The sequence below is a fragment of the Gopherus evgoodei genome, unplaced genomic scaffold (genome assembly GCF_007399415.2).
Source record: "Gopherus evgoodei ecotype Sinaloan lineage unplaced genomic scaffold, rGopEvg1_v1.p scaffold_60_arrow_ctg1, whole genome shotgun sequence".
NCBI lineage: Eukaryota > Metazoa > Chordata > Testudines > Testudinidae > Gopherus > Gopherus evgoodei.
The window spans coordinates 959,032-977,986 of NW_022060081.1; the positions used below are offsets into that span (position 1 = coordinate 959,032).

The 18,955-nt window shown below is 45.1% G+C and overlaps 1 protein-coding gene across 1 annotated transcript; it reads left to right on the top strand.

The window, feature by feature from the left end:
• The first annotated feature begins 182 nt into the window (after positions 1-182).
• LOC115643469 (zinc finger protein 501-like) lies at positions 183-17,841 on the top strand. Its single transcript, XM_030547543.1, has 3 exons — positions 183-191; positions 15,689-15,736; positions 16,067-17,841. Exon 3 carries the CDS (start codon positions 16,078-16,080, stop codon positions 17,275-17,277), a length of 1,200 nt encoding a protein of 399 aa, XP_030403403.1. The 5' UTR covers positions 183-191; positions 15,689-15,736; positions 16,067-16,077; the 3' UTR covers positions 17,278-17,841.
• Positions 17,842-18,955: the final 1,114 nt, after the last annotated feature.

Sequence of the window (18,955 nt, forward strand, 5' to 3'; positions counted from 1 at the left end):
CTTCTGTGAATTGTAGGGTTGTCAGTAGGCAGCAGGTACTGAGTGGGGGCTCTTGCTCTTTCAGGGGCCAGTGACCTTCGAGGAGGTGGCTGTGTATTTCACCAAGGAAGAGTGGGCTCTGCTGGACCCCGCTCAGAGAGCTCTCTACAGAGACGTCATGCAGGAGAACTATGAGAATGTGACCTCACTGGGTAAGGATTCCTGTCTCCTTGGTTATTAGAAGGGGACGTAAAGAGTTAAGTTTCACAACACCCCACAGTGCAACCTTAACTCTGCCCTGTTTCAGCAACACCCCAACAGGCAAACAACACATACACTAGCACTCTACCCTCCCGACCACAGAGCAGTTTGGGAACAGAGCACAGGAGCAGTATAACACACAGTCTAACACCTTCTCTTTGCTAAGGCAAAACTTGGGATTATGTCCCATGTAGGGAACAGAAGCTGCCTGCCCTCAGACACTGAGCCTACTGCACACAATCCACCTCAGACTTTCATAATGTCACCACCTCTTTACCCTTGCACTGAGGATTCCTTTTGAGTCGTTGCCTTCACTTACCCTCCCTGAGCATTGGAGACCACTAGCACATGTGCCACCATACTGCTGACAAACCTTGTGACAAGAACACACCTTTGTATGCCTTCATTGACACAACCTACATCACTCAGCGCTGAAATGAGGAATACCTGTTCCTTCAGGTTTCACATTCCTGTGTCTTCATATCAGTCATAGCTCTGCTGAGCTGCTCCAACTCTTCCCTCCACTGTTCTTTTAAAGCTATACCAGACACAGTGCACATAGCTGAAGTGTATGCAGATAGATGTTGGTATTCAAATTTGTAGAATACAACACCAAGACTATCACATTCTTAGTCCTTCCTCCTATTAATTATTGATCAGTATATTTTAAAGCCAAGAGATACTAGTCATCTGACCTCCTGTATAATACAGGCCATACAATTTCATGCAGTTACCATTGTAAGTTGAATACCTCGTGTTTTGATGAAAACATCTTCAAAAAAGGCAATCAGTCTTAATGTCAAAAGATGAAAAATTTGCTACTTCCCTGAGTAGTTGATTAACCTTTGAACCACCCTTACTGATATATTCTGAGTGATATTTGCCATCTGCATGGTTAGGAGGTAGGGGAAGAGTTAAGGTTGTATTGCAGGTGTAATGTGTAGTTTAGTTCTTCATTAACTTTCGCCACTATCACATGCTGGAAGAGTATGAGGCTGCACTGGACAACCTTAACTCTGCTTTAATGTATTTTCTAGGTATATAATGCCCTTGATTTCTTTTAAGTGGATCCCCCCCACAGCCACAATAACTGTCTGCATTAGAGCTTTTGCTGGCAAGCTATGTCAGACAAGGATGTGATTTTTCACACCACTAGCTGACAGACAATTCTCACAAAACTCTTAATTAGCAACTAGTCCAATATCTCCATATAGATTTGAGAACACTTAAAAATATTGTTTTTAACACAGAAATATTATCAGAGCCAAACTTCCAAGATAAAGTTGTTTAAGTTCTCGTAGGCCTCTACCTTGATATAACGCGACCCGATATAAAAAGAAATTAGGATATAATGCAGTAAAGCAGTGCTCCGGGAGGGGCAGGGCTGCACGGTCTAGTGGATCAAGGCAAGTTAGATATAACGTGGTTTCACCTATAAAACGTAAGATTTTTGGCTCCTGAGGACAGCATTATATTGAGGTAGAGGTGTATACAAACGGAAGAAGGCTAAACACTAAGATGCATGAACTTGAGTGCCTTGTTTTAAATGAGGATATTGGTAAAATAGGCATCACAGAAACTTGGTGAAGTGATGATACAAACTATATAGGAATGACAAAGTTGTGGTGGTGAGGGAGTGGCACTTGTATGTGAAAGCAGCATAGAGTGAAATATAGAGGGGGCAGGAAAAAAGGCATCAAACTGCCGTAGAATCTCTACTGATAAAAATTCCATGCTGGAATAGGAATAGGAATATACTACTGACCACCTTAGCAGCATGTTCCTGGTGATTAGAGAGACTATAAAAATGGAAAACTCAGAAATATTTGGGGATTTCCACTGATCACATGTTTACTAGGTACATGTCACCTCAGGATTGGATGCAGAGATAAGGTTTTTATTCCCCATTAATGGCATCTTATTGGAGCAGCTAGTTCTGGAATCCACAAGGGGAGAGGCAAGTCTAGATTTACTCCTAAATGGCACAGAGGATCTGGTGCAAGAGGTGAATACAGCTGAACCACTTCGTAATAGAGACCATAATGTAATTAAATGTAATATGCCTGTGAGGGGTGAAATACCAAAGAAGCCCACCACAGTAGTATTTAGCTTCAGAAAGGGGAACTACACAAAAGGGAGAAAATTATTTACATGGAAATTAAAAGGTCCACTCACACGGGAAATGCCTGCAAGCTGCATGGAAACATGTTAAAAACACCATAATAGAGGCTCGAACTAAATGTGTATCCCAAATGGGGGGAAAAACATTTAGAAGACTAAGAAAATACTCCCATGGTGAAACAGAAGCAAAAAAGGCGTGTCTTAAAAATTTTGTCAACCCTTACCTGAGGAAAAGAGCATAAAATCTAGCAAGTTAAGTGTAAAACTATATAATTAGGCAGGCTGAAAAGAGAATTTGAAGAGCAACTAGCAAAACTGAAACTTTTTTTTTAGTACTTCAGAATCAGGAAGCCTGCCATAAAATCAGTGGGATACTGGGTGCTAAATGAGCACTCAGCTGCTCTGCAATGGCCTTGATTTCCTAACTGAATCATTTGCATCAGTCTTCACTGCAGAGCATGTGAAGGTCTTTCCTACACCTAAGCCTTTCTTTGTCGCTGGCAAATCTGAGGAAAAGTCCGATTAAGGTGTTGATAGAGGACTTTTTGGAACAAATTGTTAATTTAAACATTAAGTCACAGGGACAAGATAGCATTCACCCAGTAATACTGAAGGAACTCTTATATGAAAAGTGAAGAACTACTAACTGCAATATGTAACCTACCACTTAAATTGGCTTCTATACCAGATGACCAGAGATAGCTAGTGTAACACCAATGTTTTAAAAAGGCTTCAGAGGCTTTCCTAGCAATTAGAGGCCAGTAACCCTGACTTCAGTACCAGGCAAATAGGTTGAAACCTATAGTAAAGAACAGAATGATCAGACACATAGGTGAACATGATTTGTTGCGGAAGAATCAACATGGGTTTTGTAAAGAGAACTCATGCCTTACCAATCTATTAGAATTCTCTGAGGGGGTCAACAAATGTGCCCAAGGGTGATCCAGTGGGTATAGTACATGTGGAATTTTTAGAATGACTTTAACATGGACAAAGGGTCTTAAGCAAAGTAAGCAGTTATAGCATAAGAGAGAAGGCCCTCTCATAGATCAGTAACTGGGTAAAAGACAGGAAACAGGGTAGTAACAAATGGTCAGTCTTCACACTAGAGAGAGAGAGAAACAATGGGGTCCCCCCAGGGATCTGTACTCGGGCCACTGTTGTTCAACATACTAATAAATGAACTTGAAACAGGGAGGTGGGAAAGGTTGCAGATGATGCCAAATTAATGAAGAGCGTTAAGTCCAAAACAGACTGAATAGTTAGAAAGGGTTCTCCCAACATTGAGTGACTGGGCAGCAAAATGGCAGATGAAATTCATTCTTGATAAATTGAAAGTAATACTCATTTGAAAGCATAATCCCAACTATAGATAAAAAATGATGGGGTCTAAATTAGCTGTTGCCAGTCAAGAAACCTTGGAGTCATTGTGGTTATCTCTGAAAACATCCACTCAGTGTGCAGTGGCAGTCAAACAAAGCTAACAATGTTCAGAACTATTTGGAAGTGATAGGTGATAAGACAGATAATGTCATAATGCCACTATTCAAATCCTTGGTATGCCACACCTTAAATACTGTAACCAGTTCTGGTCACCTCATCTTAAAAAAAAAAAAAAAAGTTAGAATTGGGAAAAGGTGCAGAGAAGGACAACAAAATGATTAGGGGTAAGGAATAGCTTCCATATGAGGAGAGATGAAAAAGATTGGGACTGGTCAACTTAGAAAAGAGATTAAGGGGGTATATGATGGATCTGTGGGGATGATTTATAAAATCATGAATGGTGTGAAGAAACTGAGTAAGGAAGGCCTGGTTTACACTACAGACTTAAATGTCAGAGGGGTAGCCATGTTAGTCTGGATCTGTAAAAGCAGCAAGGAGTCCTGTGGCACCTTATAGACTAACAGGCGTACTGGAGCATGAGCTTTTGTGGGTGAATACTCACGAAAGCTCATGCTCCAGTACGCCTGTTAGTCTATAAGGTGCCACAGGACTCCTTGCTGCTACTGCAAACTTAGGTTGACAGAAGCTGTGTTAAGTCAATGTAATAATGTATGTGTCTACACTACCGAGTCCCATCCGCTGACCTAAGTCGTCTGTAAAGTTGATTTCTGTACTCCACTTCCGCAAGAGGCATAGCGCTTGATTTGGCATCCACGGGTTGACATGGGAATAGTGTAGACACTGCGTTGTGTAATTGGAATGAATTGGCCTCCAGAAATTGTCCCACAGTGCTCCACTGTGGCCCCTCTGGAGAGCACTTTCGACTCCGCTGCACGGCAGCCAGGTACACAGGAAACAGCCTCTTCCCTGTTAAAGCCCCAGGAACTTTTGAATTTTCATTTCCTGTTTGATCAGCATGGAGAGCCCACCAGCACAGCTGATCGTGAAGACTCAATGCCCCAAATGAGCTCCAGCCTGGATTACACAGGGGGTGGTGGATCTTATTGCTGTGTGGGGAGACGATTCTGTGCAGACAGAGCTCTGATCCAGCAGAAGAAACACGGACACGTGCCAAGATTGCTTGTGGTATGGGGGAGGAAGGCTGCATCTGGGACTCGAAGCAGTTCTGCTTGAAAATAAAGGAGCTTCAGCGAGCGTACCAGAAGACAAGGAATGCAAACAGTTGTTCTGGTTCTGCCCCATAGACATGCCACTTTTACAAGGAGCTGCATGCGAGTCTCGGTGGCGCCCCCATCACTACCCCAAAACACAGCCTGTATGCCCCCCTGGAGTCCCAGGCCACCTCAGGCAACAGCAAGGGGGACATTATTGACAAGAAGGAGGATGGGAAGCAGGCAAATGGGGACAATGGATCTTCCAACAGCCAAGAACTGTTTCTGAACCTGGAGCTCATGCCTTCACAGGACAAGGTGGTGGCTGAGCGTGATGTGGGGGAAGGCACTTCTGGTGGATACACACTTCCAAACTGTAAGGGTGTTACATGCCGCTGTTTATTGTTAAATCTAAACAAAGAAGGAGGTGTAGTGGGTATCTCCTTTCCGCTCGCCACTCCAGATATGCAGAGGGTGCTCCCCAAAAAAGACAGTTCATGTGCACAGAGATGGCCCGGGAATCCTCCATGGAGATCTCTAGGAAGCTTTCATGGAGGTACTCTGCAATCCTTTGCAGAAGATTTCTGGGAAGGGCTGCCTTATTTTTTCCACCACGGTACAGGGCCGCCCAGAGGGTGGGGAGCAAGTGGGGCAATTTGCCGTGGGCCCCACAGGGACCCCCACAAGAGTTTTTGGGGCCCATGGAGCAAGGTCCATTGCTCGCTCCAGGGGCCCCAGAAAACTTTTTCGGGGCCCAGGCTCCTGGAGTTTCTGCTCCCGGTCTTTGCCGGCGGGGGTCCTTCCGCTCTGAGGCTGAAGGATCCCCTGCTGCCGAATTACCACTGAAGTGGGAACCGCTGCCGAAGTGCCCTGAAGACCCGCAGTGGGGGCCTCCCGCTGCTGAATTAACACCGAAGACCCAGCTGCACTTCGGTGGCGGGGGGGGCCCCGCTTTGTCGGTAATTCGGCGGCGGCGGGTCCCCGCTGCGGGTCTCTAGGGCACTTCGGTGGCGGGTCCCAGAGCGGAAGGCCCTCCCTGCTGCTGAATTATCGCCAAAGTGGGGGCCCCCTGTTGCTGAAGACCCCAGGCCCCCAGAATCCTCTGGGCGGTCCTGCCATGGTAGGACACTTTCTCGTGCCACTCCAGTATTAACTCTGCTGGAATCATTGCAGCACAAGGACCAGGTCTGTACCCAGACACTTGCAGCATCTGCTCCCTTGCTGCCTGTGCTTCTCTGAGGGATTGATATTATATAGTGTCACCTAGGGGACACAAGGGAAGTTTTCAATGCAGGACCTTGAGCCACAAACAGTACATCAAGTAATCTGCTTCCCGTGTATTGAAAGCTGCACTCAGAAATGTGGTGTGGCAGGGCAACGGCTTCCTGCGTCTCTCTCTTAACCCCCAGCCTGGTGCCACCTTTTTAAAAACAAACTATTTGGGGAGCTTCACACGGGTGCCTGTCCTCAAGCACCATCCAGATTTCTTGGGGAAAGAGGACATTTCTCAAGTGCCTAACTGTGCTCCCAATGATTTCTTTACAAAAGTAGCAGCACAAGATCTGTTGCCTGTGCCACGGGGCCTTACTCACCATGGCTGGAGCAGCAAAACAACTCTTGCAATAGCCAGGGATTCTGATTACAGCGTGGCTTGCTGGGAAATGTATTAAGGGGTGTTTTTTTTTATAAAAATAATCAACCTTCCGCCAGAAACAATGTATGAGTTGTCAATGGTTCCCTTGTGCTCTGCATTCTTTGCAGTTGAAACCTTGTTCATTGGCACATCCTCCACACCAGGACAGAGACTTTCCCAGATTAGAAGGTGGAAAAAGAATACTCACAAGGAGAGGTTCAATGAGTTACTGGATGGTGCTGAGACAGAGCTCAGAGCATGAAGGATTTCACACTCTGAGAAACTGGCCCTGGACGAAGGGGGCAGGAAAGCATTTAGGGGGCAGGAATCTGCTGTGCAGGATGAGAACTTGTGGATTATGAAGGAGCAATCAGGCATGTTGAGGCTTCTGGTTCAGCTTCAAGAAAGGCAGCTGGACGCTAGACTGCCTCTATAGAACTGTCTGCCATCATCACCCAGTTCTCAATCTTCCTCCTCCAAACATCGTATGAGGTGAGGGAGGAAAGTTCGGTATCCCTTGCGTTCAAAACCAGGGAAGGGTACAAGGAGCGGAAGGCACCAGTTCCCAGATCTTTGATGGTTATTGCATTGCATCTGCCAAGCAAGCTTTTCTTGTTTCTCCTCTCACAGTATTATCAGCCCTTTTGCCAAAGATTCTTTCTTTTCTTTGCTGTTTGTGTGCATAATAAAAGGGATTGAGGAAAAAAGGCTCTTTATTCATTCTACACATGGTGGTTTTGGGGATCGGAGTTTTCAGGGGAGAAAATGCAACGGAGGGAATAATTTGGTAAGGAACAACACAAGTGTTGCATTACTCTGGCTCATTGCTAAAACTGGTTTTCAAAGCCTCTCGGAGACACAGAGCCCCTTAATGGTCTCTTCTTATTGCCCTGGTATCTGGCTGCTCAGAATTGACTGCCAGGCGATCTGCCTCAACCCTCCACGCCGGCGGAAACTTTTCTCTCTTTGTTTCACAGATGTTATGGAGCAGACAGCAATAACAATGGGGATATTGCTTTCTTTGAGGTCTGATCTAGTAAGTAAAACACTGCCAGTGACGTTTTAAATGTCCAAAGGCACGTTCCACCACCATTCTGTGCTTGCTTAGGCTCTGGTTGAACCAATCCTTACTGCTGTCCAGGCTGCTGGTGTACAGCTTCATGAGCCATGGGGACAAGGGATAGCATGGGTCTCCCAGGATCATGATTCACATGTCAAAATCATCAATGGTTATTTGGTGGTCTGGAAAGAAAGTCCCTGCTTGCAGCTTTCTGAACAGACTGTGTTCCTAAAGATGCACCTTTCCCAACCGTCCCATGTTGATGTCAGTGGAATGGTGCCTGTGATCCACCAATACTTGCAGCACCATTGAGAAATATCCCGTTCGCTTTATGTACTCTTTGGCAACGTGGTCTGAAAGAACTCAAATGTGAAATTGTGGAACTATTAACTATGGTTTGTAACCTGTCCTTTAAATCAGCTTCTGTACCTAAGGACTGGAAGACAGCTAGTGTAACACCAATATTTAAAAAGGGCTCTTGAGGTGATCCTGGCAATTACAGACCAGTAAGTCTAACATCAGTACTGGCAAATTAGTTGAAACAGTAGTAAAGAATAAAATTGTCAGACACATAGAAGAACATAAATTGTTGGGCAAAGGTCAACATGGGGTTTCTGTAAAGGGAAATCATGTCTCACTAATCTGTTAGAGTTCTTTGAAGGAGTCAACAAACATGTGGACAAGGGGAATCTAGTGTATATAGTAACTTAGATTTCCAGAAATCCTTTGACAAGGTCCCTCACCAAAGGCTTGTATGTAAATTAATTGTCATGGGATAAGAGGGAAGATCCTTTCATGGACTGAGAACTGGTTAAAAGACAGGGAACCAAGGGTAGGAATAAATGGTAAATTTTCAGAATGGAGAGGGGTGACTAGTATTACCTGAGTCAGTCCTAGGACCAATCCTATTAAATTCATTCATAAATGATCTGGAGAAAGGGGTAAACAGTGAGGTGACAAAGTTTGCATATGATACTAAACTGCTCAAGATAGTTAAGACCAAAGCAGACTGTGAAGAATTTCAAAAGATCTCACAAAACTAAGTGATTTGGCAACGAAATGGCAAGTGTGGATAAAATAACCCCAACTATACATACAATATGATGGGGGCTAATTTAGCTACAGCTTATCAGGAAAGAGATCTTGGAGTCATTGTGGATAGTTCTCTGAAGAGATCCATGCAGTGTGCAGCGGCGGTCAAAAAAGCAAACAGGATGTTAGGAATCATTAAAAAAGGGATAGAGAATAAGACGGAGAATATCTTATTGCCCTTATATACATCCGTGGTACGCCTACATCTTGAATACTGCGTACAGATTTGGTCTCCTCATCTCAAAAAAGATATACTGGCATTAGAAAAGGTTCAGAGATGGGCAACTAAAATGATTAGGGGTTTGGAACGGGTCCCATATGAGGAGAGATTAAAGAGGCTAGGACTTTTCATCTTGGAAAAGAGGAGACTAAGGTGGGATATATAAAATCATGAGTGACGTGGAAAAAGTGAATGAAGAGAAGTTCCCATAATATAAGAACTAGGGGCCACCAAATGAAATTAATGGGCAGCAGGTTTAAAACAAATAAAAGGAAGTTCTTCTTCACACAGTGCACAGTCAACTTGTGGAACTCCTTGCCTGAGGAGGTTGTGAATGCTAGGACTATAACAGGGCTTAAAAGAGAACTGGATAAATTCATGGAGGCTAAGTCCATTAATGGCTGTTAGCCAGGATGGGTAAGGAATGGTGTCCCTAGCCTCTGTTTATCAGAGGGTGGTGATGGATGGCAGGAGAGAGACCACTTGATCATTACCTGTTAGGTTCACTCGCTCTAGGGCATTGGCCACTGTTGGTAGACAGGATACTGGGCTGGGTGGATCTTTGGTCTGACCCAGTATGGCCATTCTTATGTTCTTATTTGATTCTACATTTTCTTTCACGTATAGTGCCACTCCCGCCCCCCGCATGACCTGTTCTGGCCTTCTGATATATTTTGTCCCCTGGAATGATTGTGTCCCATTGATTGTTCTCACTCCATCAGGTTTCCGTGATGTCTATTATATCAATACAGGGTTACGCAACCCCCAGGTTACGCAAACCCAACTTACAGAAATCCAGACTTACAGAAAAAGTTCCGTATGTCCCATAAACTTTTTTTTTTTGCATAATTGTCAGAGATACGTTCCCAACTTACACAAAATTTTACTTACATGAGGCATTCTGGAGTGGAACGCTTGCATGAATCAGGGAGCTTCTGTATCCTCCTTTAACACGAGGCACTCTACTTCACCCATGTTGTTATTTAGACTTCTAGCATTTGTGTACAAGCACTTAAAAAACTTGTAGCCTGACCCAATGTTGGGTAAATAGAATTGTAACCTGAGGATTAACAGGTTCTTGTCCCAAGATCAGGCCCGGTAAGATTATTGTAAAATTATCATATAATTTGGGATCTCTGATGTGCACAGGTGCAACACTCACAGTAGAGGAACTCTTTCTATATATATAAATATATGATTTATTAATAATTTAGCAAAGATTATACACACACTTAAACTTAACAAAGCAGATAGAGATAATACAGAAAGTACATTTGGACGTCCATACATACACCCTTATCCTTCATACTTAATCATTATCTTTCTCATCACTGTCATCATCCTCATCTTCCCCGGTGGCCATCATTCTGGCCCCTCCCAAGGTCTACATCTTTCCAACCTATCCGCTGCCCCTGGGATGTTACTTTTATAGTAGGTTACGCTGATGCTGCCGTATTCAATAGAGGTCCTTATCTGTATTTCCTCCCCTTAAGGTGTCTGTTTTCTATAGTTTATGTATGATGTTACCCTATTAACATACACGTCAGTTTGCTGTCCTGGAAGCTTTGCGGTCGGAGGTCCTGTCCGGAACTGTCCAGATGCTGGTGTCAGCTGTGTTTTGTGTTGGGGTCACCTGTGTTCTGTGGGTGGCTGATGTCAGTATTCTGGACAAAATTCCGTCCTCTCCCCCCCCGCCCCCCCCGCATGCTACTTTCAGTTCTCTATAACTTAGGAGTTACTTAAGTTTATCTATACCAAACATTATAGGCCTCAAGCCTCACACTATTTACTAAAGCCAGATCTTACAGCATAAAAGCCTGTAGGTTCCTTGCATTACTACTGAATATAATAAAGCAGGATGATAAAGCAATGAATATAATACAGGTAAGCTGGCCCACTGGGCTACAAACTAGTCACTGTTTATTTGTCTGCCCTTTTCTGATGTCAGATTCTTTTTTATGTGAATGTTTTTCATGCTTTATCCTCTCCCATCCTCTCCTCCTGACTAAAACCTGGAGAATTTCTCTCAATAGATTCTTCTCTAAGAGAAGTCTCTGTCCGATCCACATGCTCCTCTGCAGCCATTGGCTTTCCCCCATCTCTTAGTTTAAAAACTACTCTGCAACCTTTTTAATGTTAAGTGTCAACAGTCTGGATCCACTTTGGTTTAGGTGGAGCCCATCCTTCCTGTATAGGCTCCCTCATCCCAAAAGTTTCCCTAGTTCCTAATGAATCTAAACCCCTCCTCTATACACCATCATCTCATCCACGCATTGAGACTCTGAAGCTCTGCCTACCTACCTGGCCCTGTGCATGGAACTGGGAGCATTTTTGAGAGTGCCACCATAGAGGTCCTGGATTTCACTCTCTTTCCTAGCAGCCTAAATTTGGCCTCCAGGATGTCTCTCCTACCCTTCCCTATGTCACTGGTACCTACATGTACCACGACCACCGGCTCCTCCCCAGCACTACACATACGTCTGTCTAGATGCCTCGAGAGATCTGCAACCTTCGCACCAGGCAAGCAAGTCACCATACGGTTCTCCCAGTCATCACAAACCCAGCTATCTATGTTTCTAATGATCGAATCTCCCATTACTAACACCTGCCTTTTCCTAGCAACTGGAGTTTCTTGGATATCTTTCATCAGGCCCTGCTGATTTTAAGACATCTTCAAAAATTATCACTAATGACTCAGAGATATCTTCCGCCAGGTCCTTAATGAGCTTACTTTGCAGTTTGTTAGATATTAGGAAAAACTTTCTAACTGTAAGGATAGTTATGCTCTGGAATAGGTTTCCAAGGGATGTTGTGGATTCCGCATCATTGGACGTTTTAAAAAAACAGGTTGGACAAACACCAGTGAGGTATGGTCTAGGCTGGCTTGATCCTGTCATAGCCCAGAGGGCTGGACTTGATAACTTCTTGAGTTTCCTTGTAGGCCTTCCTTTGTATTGTTCTATGCTTTCTTCCATGCTACTCCTTGCTCCCCATAAACATCCCGAGACCTACTTGGTTAGCCCCCTTCCCATCCCTCCGTTCAACTCCCCAGTTCCATGAAGCTTTCAAACATGTGACAGTGATTAGGTGGGTTGTGTGCTGAGACCACTGTCTATAAGAGTGACAAATGTCTTGTTGTTTTCTCATGCTCCCCCGTCACTGTTTCTGGCCATTGCACCTGTATTCCCCTCTGTGGTCCAGCAAGGGCACCCACTCTCAGGCTGCCTAGATGTCACCTCTCTTGGGTAGAAACCTACATCTCTCTCCTGACTGAGGTATCTCGTGGCTGCACAGCTCCCTGCCTACCCTGTGAATTCCCCAACACAGACCTGCTTTGCCTTCCTTCCTCAGAGGCTATGAACAGCATAACTACCCCAGTTAAGTTGCCAGACTGCCCTTTCCCAGCAAACAATGATTCTCAAGGTAAAAGCATTACAGAAAGAACACTAAAAAACAATAAAAGAATCTATACGCATGCTAATAAGCTTACCTGAGCTCACCTCAATCCCAGCAAGGGCTCAGGCAGGTGAACAGACCTTCAGACCCCACCAGGAGTTTTCTGTGTGGTTGTTAGCTCAGAACAAGCATGCCTGCCCATCTGTAAGTCACCCTTTTATCCAGCTTGGGCCTCTGCACCAGGGGCTGCTGTGGTGCCAGTTCAGAGAGCAGTTGCTCTTGGGCACAGGCGGCTCCAGCTGCAGATAGGGAGAAGGAGAGGCGAGGGTCCTCACCGTGCCGTATCCATGGAGCCACATCAGGAGACACAGAATGGGGCGGGGGGGGCGGGAATGGGCAGCGTGGGGCACATGGGGCTGCTGGGGAATCTCAGACGGGGGTTCAGGAGCTAGTGGGGGGACAGACTGCAGTAAGGGCTGAAAGGGAGTGGGGGTTCATGGCCATATGGGGAGAGGGGGAGGAGGGCAGGGACACCTGAGTGAGGGGGTTGCTGAGTGGGAGGTGCGGGGCCACCTGGGGGCAGTGCGGAGAAGGGGTCAGGACACATGGGCACATGTGCCGATGTGTCTGACCAAGAGAGACTAGGGGTCAGCCAGGCTTCGCATGGGGGATGCTCCCTAACAATCCCTCTCACCCCCCCCCCCCAGCCCAATAGCCTGTTCCATACTTGTCCTACCACACCACTTCCTCATCTCCATTACCGCTGACTCCCCCTCCCCCAAGCTTTTGCACTGCTTCTGTGGAATGCATGAAATACATTTCTGTATTGTAGTTTAAATGAATTCTTACTCAGAGTTCTGTATTAATATTCCTTGTAAGTAATCTATTTGTCAAAAAACATTTCCTGAATCTTATTTTAGTCTGTATTGTTACAGACATACTTGCTGACAGGTATTTTGAAATAAATTACCAAAATAATGTAAAATGGCATGATTATATTGTATTATTTTGACAAATAAAATATGTAGAATTTTACAGTTTTAAAATATGGGCAGAAATTTTAATTTTTGGTGCAGAATTACCCCAGGAGTAGAACTTGTGTTCACGTAACAGGTGATCGGCAGCCAATGATTTCTTCTCAGAGTGCAGCTGCCATAGGTTTTGGGTGGAGGTGGGAGAAGGGGAAGGCAACTTCTCAAGTATTTCCTAGTAATCCCATTTACCTTTGTTTAGCACGTTGTTTCAAAGAGTCTTTTGAAGCTCATAAGACTTCTTAAGGTTTATGTTAGCTGGGTCTCCTCCCTGGAGACGTTAAAGACCATCCCTTGGTAATACATACACACTCATATTTTTAATAAAATGAAATCCAAGGATACTGAGAACTTAATTCAGTAAGAGTTGACTTAATTCAATAAGGGTGGTCCAGGATATCACAGGAAACTGTGTATCACACCCGTGTCTGTCTGTATCCATCTTTCTCTTCTCTTGTTTGTAGGTTGTCAGATCTTTAGTGCAGAGACCGGTTTTTGTTTGTAGAATGCCCAGCAGAATGGGATCCTAGTCCATGAATAGTGTTACTGGGTGCTACGGTGATAGGAATAGTAAATGTTATGAATGGGGAGGTTCTGGGCAGTGGGAGGAAGAGTGTTAGAGAGCAGGCAGAGGAATGTTTGAGCAAAGACCTCCTATGAGCTGGGAGGACTGGGGGCAGTGGTAAGGGGGTGGGGATGTCATGGAACAGCTGCTGTAGAGAGTTAGGATGTTATGGAGGGCTGGAAACAATGGAAACCGAGGACCTGGAAGGGTTGGTGCTGGTTAGAGTAAAGGTATCATGGGTGCTGGGTAGAGAGTGGTCCAGGAAATAAGGGTGCTAGCAATGGGAGGGAGCAAAGGGACACATTTCTGGCAGGAGCTCTTGGGAATGAGGACTAAGGAACAACTGAGATGAGATGAGGGTTGGGGAGCAGATAATTTGGGAGAACTGGTAGGAAGGAAGCATGTGGGCCATGGGAGGAGAGGAGAAAACCCAAGGAGAGATTTTTCCTTGGTTCCCTGGAGGTGTGGAAGGGTGAGAGCAGTTAGATGGGGGCTAATTTAGCTACAACGAGTCAGGAAAAAGATCTTGGCATCATCATGGATAGTTCTCTGAAGATGTCCATGCAGTGTGCAGAGGCGGTCAAAAAAGCAAACAGGATGTTAGGAATCATTAAAAAGGGGATAGAGAATAAGACTGAGAATATATTATTGCCCTTATATAAATCCATGGTACGCCCACATCTCGAATACTGTGTACAGATGTGGTCTCCTCACCTCAAAAAAGATATTCTAGCACTAGAAAAGGTTCAGGAAAGGGCAACTAAAATGATTAGGGGTTTGGAGAGGGTCCCATATGAGGAAAGATTAAAGAGGCTAGGCCTCTTCAGCTTGGAAAAGAGGAGACTAAGGGGGGTTATGATAGAGGTATATAAAATCATGAGTGATGTGGAGAAAGTGGATAAGGAAAAGTTATTTACTTATTCCCATAATACAAGAACTAGGGGTCACCAAATGAAATGAATAGGTAGCAGGTTTAAAACAAATAAAAGGAAGTTCTTCTTCACACAGCGCACAGTCAACTTGTGGAACTCCTTACCTGAGGAGGTTGTGAAGGCTGGGACGATAACAATGTTTAAAAGGGAACTGGATAAATTCGTGGTGGCTAAGTCCATAAATGGCTGTTAGCCAGAATGGGTAAGGAATGGTGTCCCTAGCCTCTGTTCATCAGAGGATGGAGATGGATGGCAGGAGAGAGATCACTTGATCATTGCCTGTTAGCTTAACTCCCTCTGGGACACCTGGCATTGATCACTGTCAGTAGACAGATACTGGGCTAGATGGACCTTTTGTCTGACCCGGTACGGCCGTTCTTATGTTCTTATGTTGTGTTCTTAGAGGAAGGAGTGTGGGGGATCATAGTGATTGGCAGGGCTAGCTGCCTCTCTGTGCCCTTCCTCACCTCTCTGATTGTCCCCACTCAGCTGTCAGGTCACAGGCCTTTCTGTCTCCTGCAGTGACTGTGGCCCTCTCTCTGTCAGTATGAAACAGTACTAGGGGGACTTCCCCTCTGGCTGGAGTCTTCCTTTTCTGTGACGTGGAGTTACCAGCTCTTGGTTTTAAGAGCCCTTTGGATCATGAGTGTCTGGCTGTGTATGTTCCTAGTAGACATGGGCACAGTTAAATACCTCATAAGAAAAGAGCCCTGAACCTTTGGACCCCTGGGGACCTGACCCTAGGATTATGCTGTTTTAAAATGGGCTGGGGTTAAAATGACAGAATTTTTTTGTGTGTGACAAAGTCCCACAAATTAACCTGATCTCACTTGTTTTCCACAGATTTCCAGGACACAGGGGAAAGAAAGCTCCTGATAGGCAGCTATATAGGTGTGTGATCATTAAACCAACTCAATGCCTGAAGAAAATAGCTGGAATTCCCAACAAAGACCTTGTGAACTCTCTCTGTTCACGACTGTTCCCTCAGGGCAGGTGTACTGACTGCTTCCTACCCATCCTGACTAACTCCTAATAGTAGCTCCTTCCCCAAACTTCCTTCTCCTAGAGAGTTTGGATAGGAACTGGATGTAGAATTGGTTCCTTCCTCTCTCCCCTTTAAGAAAGAGTTTGGTGAAATTCAATCCCTAATTTTTTCCATTTTCAGCTGTTCTTTTGGTCTTTTCCATTCCTGTTTCTGAGATTTTTCTTTCTCTGTCCTAGCAGGTGATGGGATGGTGAGAGAGATCATGGAGCAGAATCCTCAGCAGGAAGACGATGAAGTGGAGCCACAAGGGTCTTTATTGCAAAGATCCAAAGGAAGTGTATCCAGGACTTGTGAGCAGGGAAAAGCCTGTGAGAGTCTGCACAGGCCAGAGAAGCAGCAGGGAAACCAGCCAATGCAGAAAGTTGGTAGATCTGTTAATGATCAGGGAACTCACAACGGCCACAAGGAAACCACGGCGCAGCAGAGAATCCCCATGGGAGAGAGAAATAACGCACGTGTTGAGTGTGGGAAAAAGTTCAGTAGGCGCTCGCATCTTGTTAAACATGAGAGAATCCATAAAGGGGAGAAACCCTATGAATGCTGCGAGTGCAGGAAAACCTTCCCTCAGAGCTCAGCCCTTATTAGCCATCAGAGGATCCACACCGGGGACAAACCATACAAATGTTGTGAGTGCGGGAAAACCTTCCTTCGGCACTTTGACGTTATCAGACATCAGAGGATACACACAGGTGAGCAACCCTATGCATGCTGTGAGTGTGGGAAAAGCTTCACTGAACGCTCAAGCCTCATTGACCATCAGCGAATCCACACAGGGGAGAAACCCTATGAATGCTGTGAGTGTGGGAAAACCTTCTCTCAGAGATCAACCCTTGCTAACCATCAAAGGATCCACACAGGGGAGAAACCCTATGAATGCTGTGAGTGCGGGAAAACCTTCACTCGGAGTTCAGCCTTAATTAACCATCAGAGGATCCATACAGGGGAGAAACCCTATGAATGCTGTGAGTGTGGAAAAACCTTTGCTTGGAGTTCAGTCCTCATTAACCATCAGAGGATCCACACAGGGGAGAAACCCTATGAATGCCGGGAGTGTCGGAAAACTTTCACGGAGCGCTCATCCCTTATTAAGCATCAGAGGATCCACACAGGGGAAAGGCCCTATGACTGCAGAGAGTGTGGGAAAAGTTTCACGGAGCGCTCAACCCTTATTAAGCATCAGAGGATCCACACAGGGGAAAGGCCCTATGACTGCAGAGAGTGTGGGAAAACCTTCCCTCAGAGTTCAGCCCTTACTAGCCATCAGATGATCCACACTGGGGACAAACCATATAAATGCTGTGAGTGCCGGAAAACCTTCCTTCAGCACTCACACCTTATTAGGCATCAGAAGATCCACACAGCTGAGAAATCCTATGAATGCACCTAAGTGTGGGAAATTCTATTCAAAGCTCAGCCTTTATTTATCATCAGAGAAGCTGCAAGAGAGAGAAACGCCATAAAAACCTTGTCTAGAGCTGAGGAATGATTTTGTTTTCTTTTTGCTAATTCCCACACAGTGAGCTTAAAGGAAGCATTGTGTCCCCATGGTCTTTCAGTTTCCCCAGCTGAGTCATCTGCTTTTCCCTTTTGTAGCTCACCCTCCCCTGGGGTGAATCCCATCATCTTTTTCAGCAATTCCTTTGTCCTGTGCCATGGAAGTGTGTCTCCCCCCAACTGGAATGTCCCTCAGTCCCAGGTGGGGGAACCAGGAGTGACCTCAACTAGATACATGGAGGCCGATGTGGGCCTTGACTCCACTAGGATTTTCCATGGAGTTAGCTAGCTTCAATTAGCTATCCTAATATAAAAACACAAGTATTTTTTCAATTAAAAAATACCCCATATATGGTAGCCAAGATAATTTATCTTCTCTACTTTCTACACCTCCACCTGTCATTATGTCTTATGATTCAGTGTTCTCAGCCCTCTGCTTGGGAATCACATTTTATTTTCTTGGTCATAAAACAGTATTTTCAAAACTAAGATGACTGTCACAGACTTGCAAGGGGAATTTGAATGGATGTCAAACAGCATGATCACTGGGAGTTGAAATCCCAGTTTCCAACTGTTGGGAAAGTCTCTTCTAGAATTTTTCCTCCTGCGATGAAATTGTTTGGAGATGGAGAGGTTGAGTTTGTTTTGTTTAGTTTTCCATTATGATGATGCTAGAACTTTTGAAAATAAAGGACTGTTAAGCAAATTAAAAAAATTAGTCATGATTAATTGTGCAATTAGTCGCACTGTAAATAAATGGTATTCTAATAATTGGAGATATACCCATCTCCTAGAACTGGAAGAGACATTCAAAGGTCATTGAGTTCAGCCCCCTGCCTTCACTAGCAGAACCAAGTATTGATTTTTGCCCCAGCTCCCTAAGTGGCTCCCTCAAGGATGGAGCTCACAACCCTGGGTTTAGCAGGCCAATGCTCAAACCACTGAGCTATCCGTCCCCCCAGACTACTCTTCAAATATTCTTGAATGTTTTCTACATTTTCAAATATATTGATTTCAATTACCACACAGAATACAAAGGGTACAGTGCTCACTTTATATTATTTTTATTACAAATAAATAATTTGTAATATTTACAAATAGTTCAGGGATAGCTATGTGGTACCCCCTACTCCAACCCCTCACCCCCACCCGCTAACCCCCTAGACCCAACCCGTACAGCCTGGACATAGGTATCTGTGCCCCCCATGATGCCCTAAGCCCCCCCAGGACCCATACAGCTGGGACTTAGGTATCTGTGCCCCCCACAACCCCCTAAGTCCCTCCTGGAAGTCCTACAGTCTGAAGATAGGTATCTGTGCCCTCCCCTAAGCCCCTCAGGGAGCCCCTACAGCCTGGATGTAGGTATCTCTACCCCCCAGAAGCTCCCTAATCCCTCCAGGGACCCCTCTGACCTGGACATAGGTATCTGTGCCCCCCACAACCCCCCCAACCCCCCCTGGACCCCTACAGCATGGACATAGGTATCTGGGCCCCCAAAAAACCCCTAAGCCTTCCTGGGATCCCTACAGCCTGGAGGTAGATATCTGCCCCTCACAAACCCCCTAAGACCC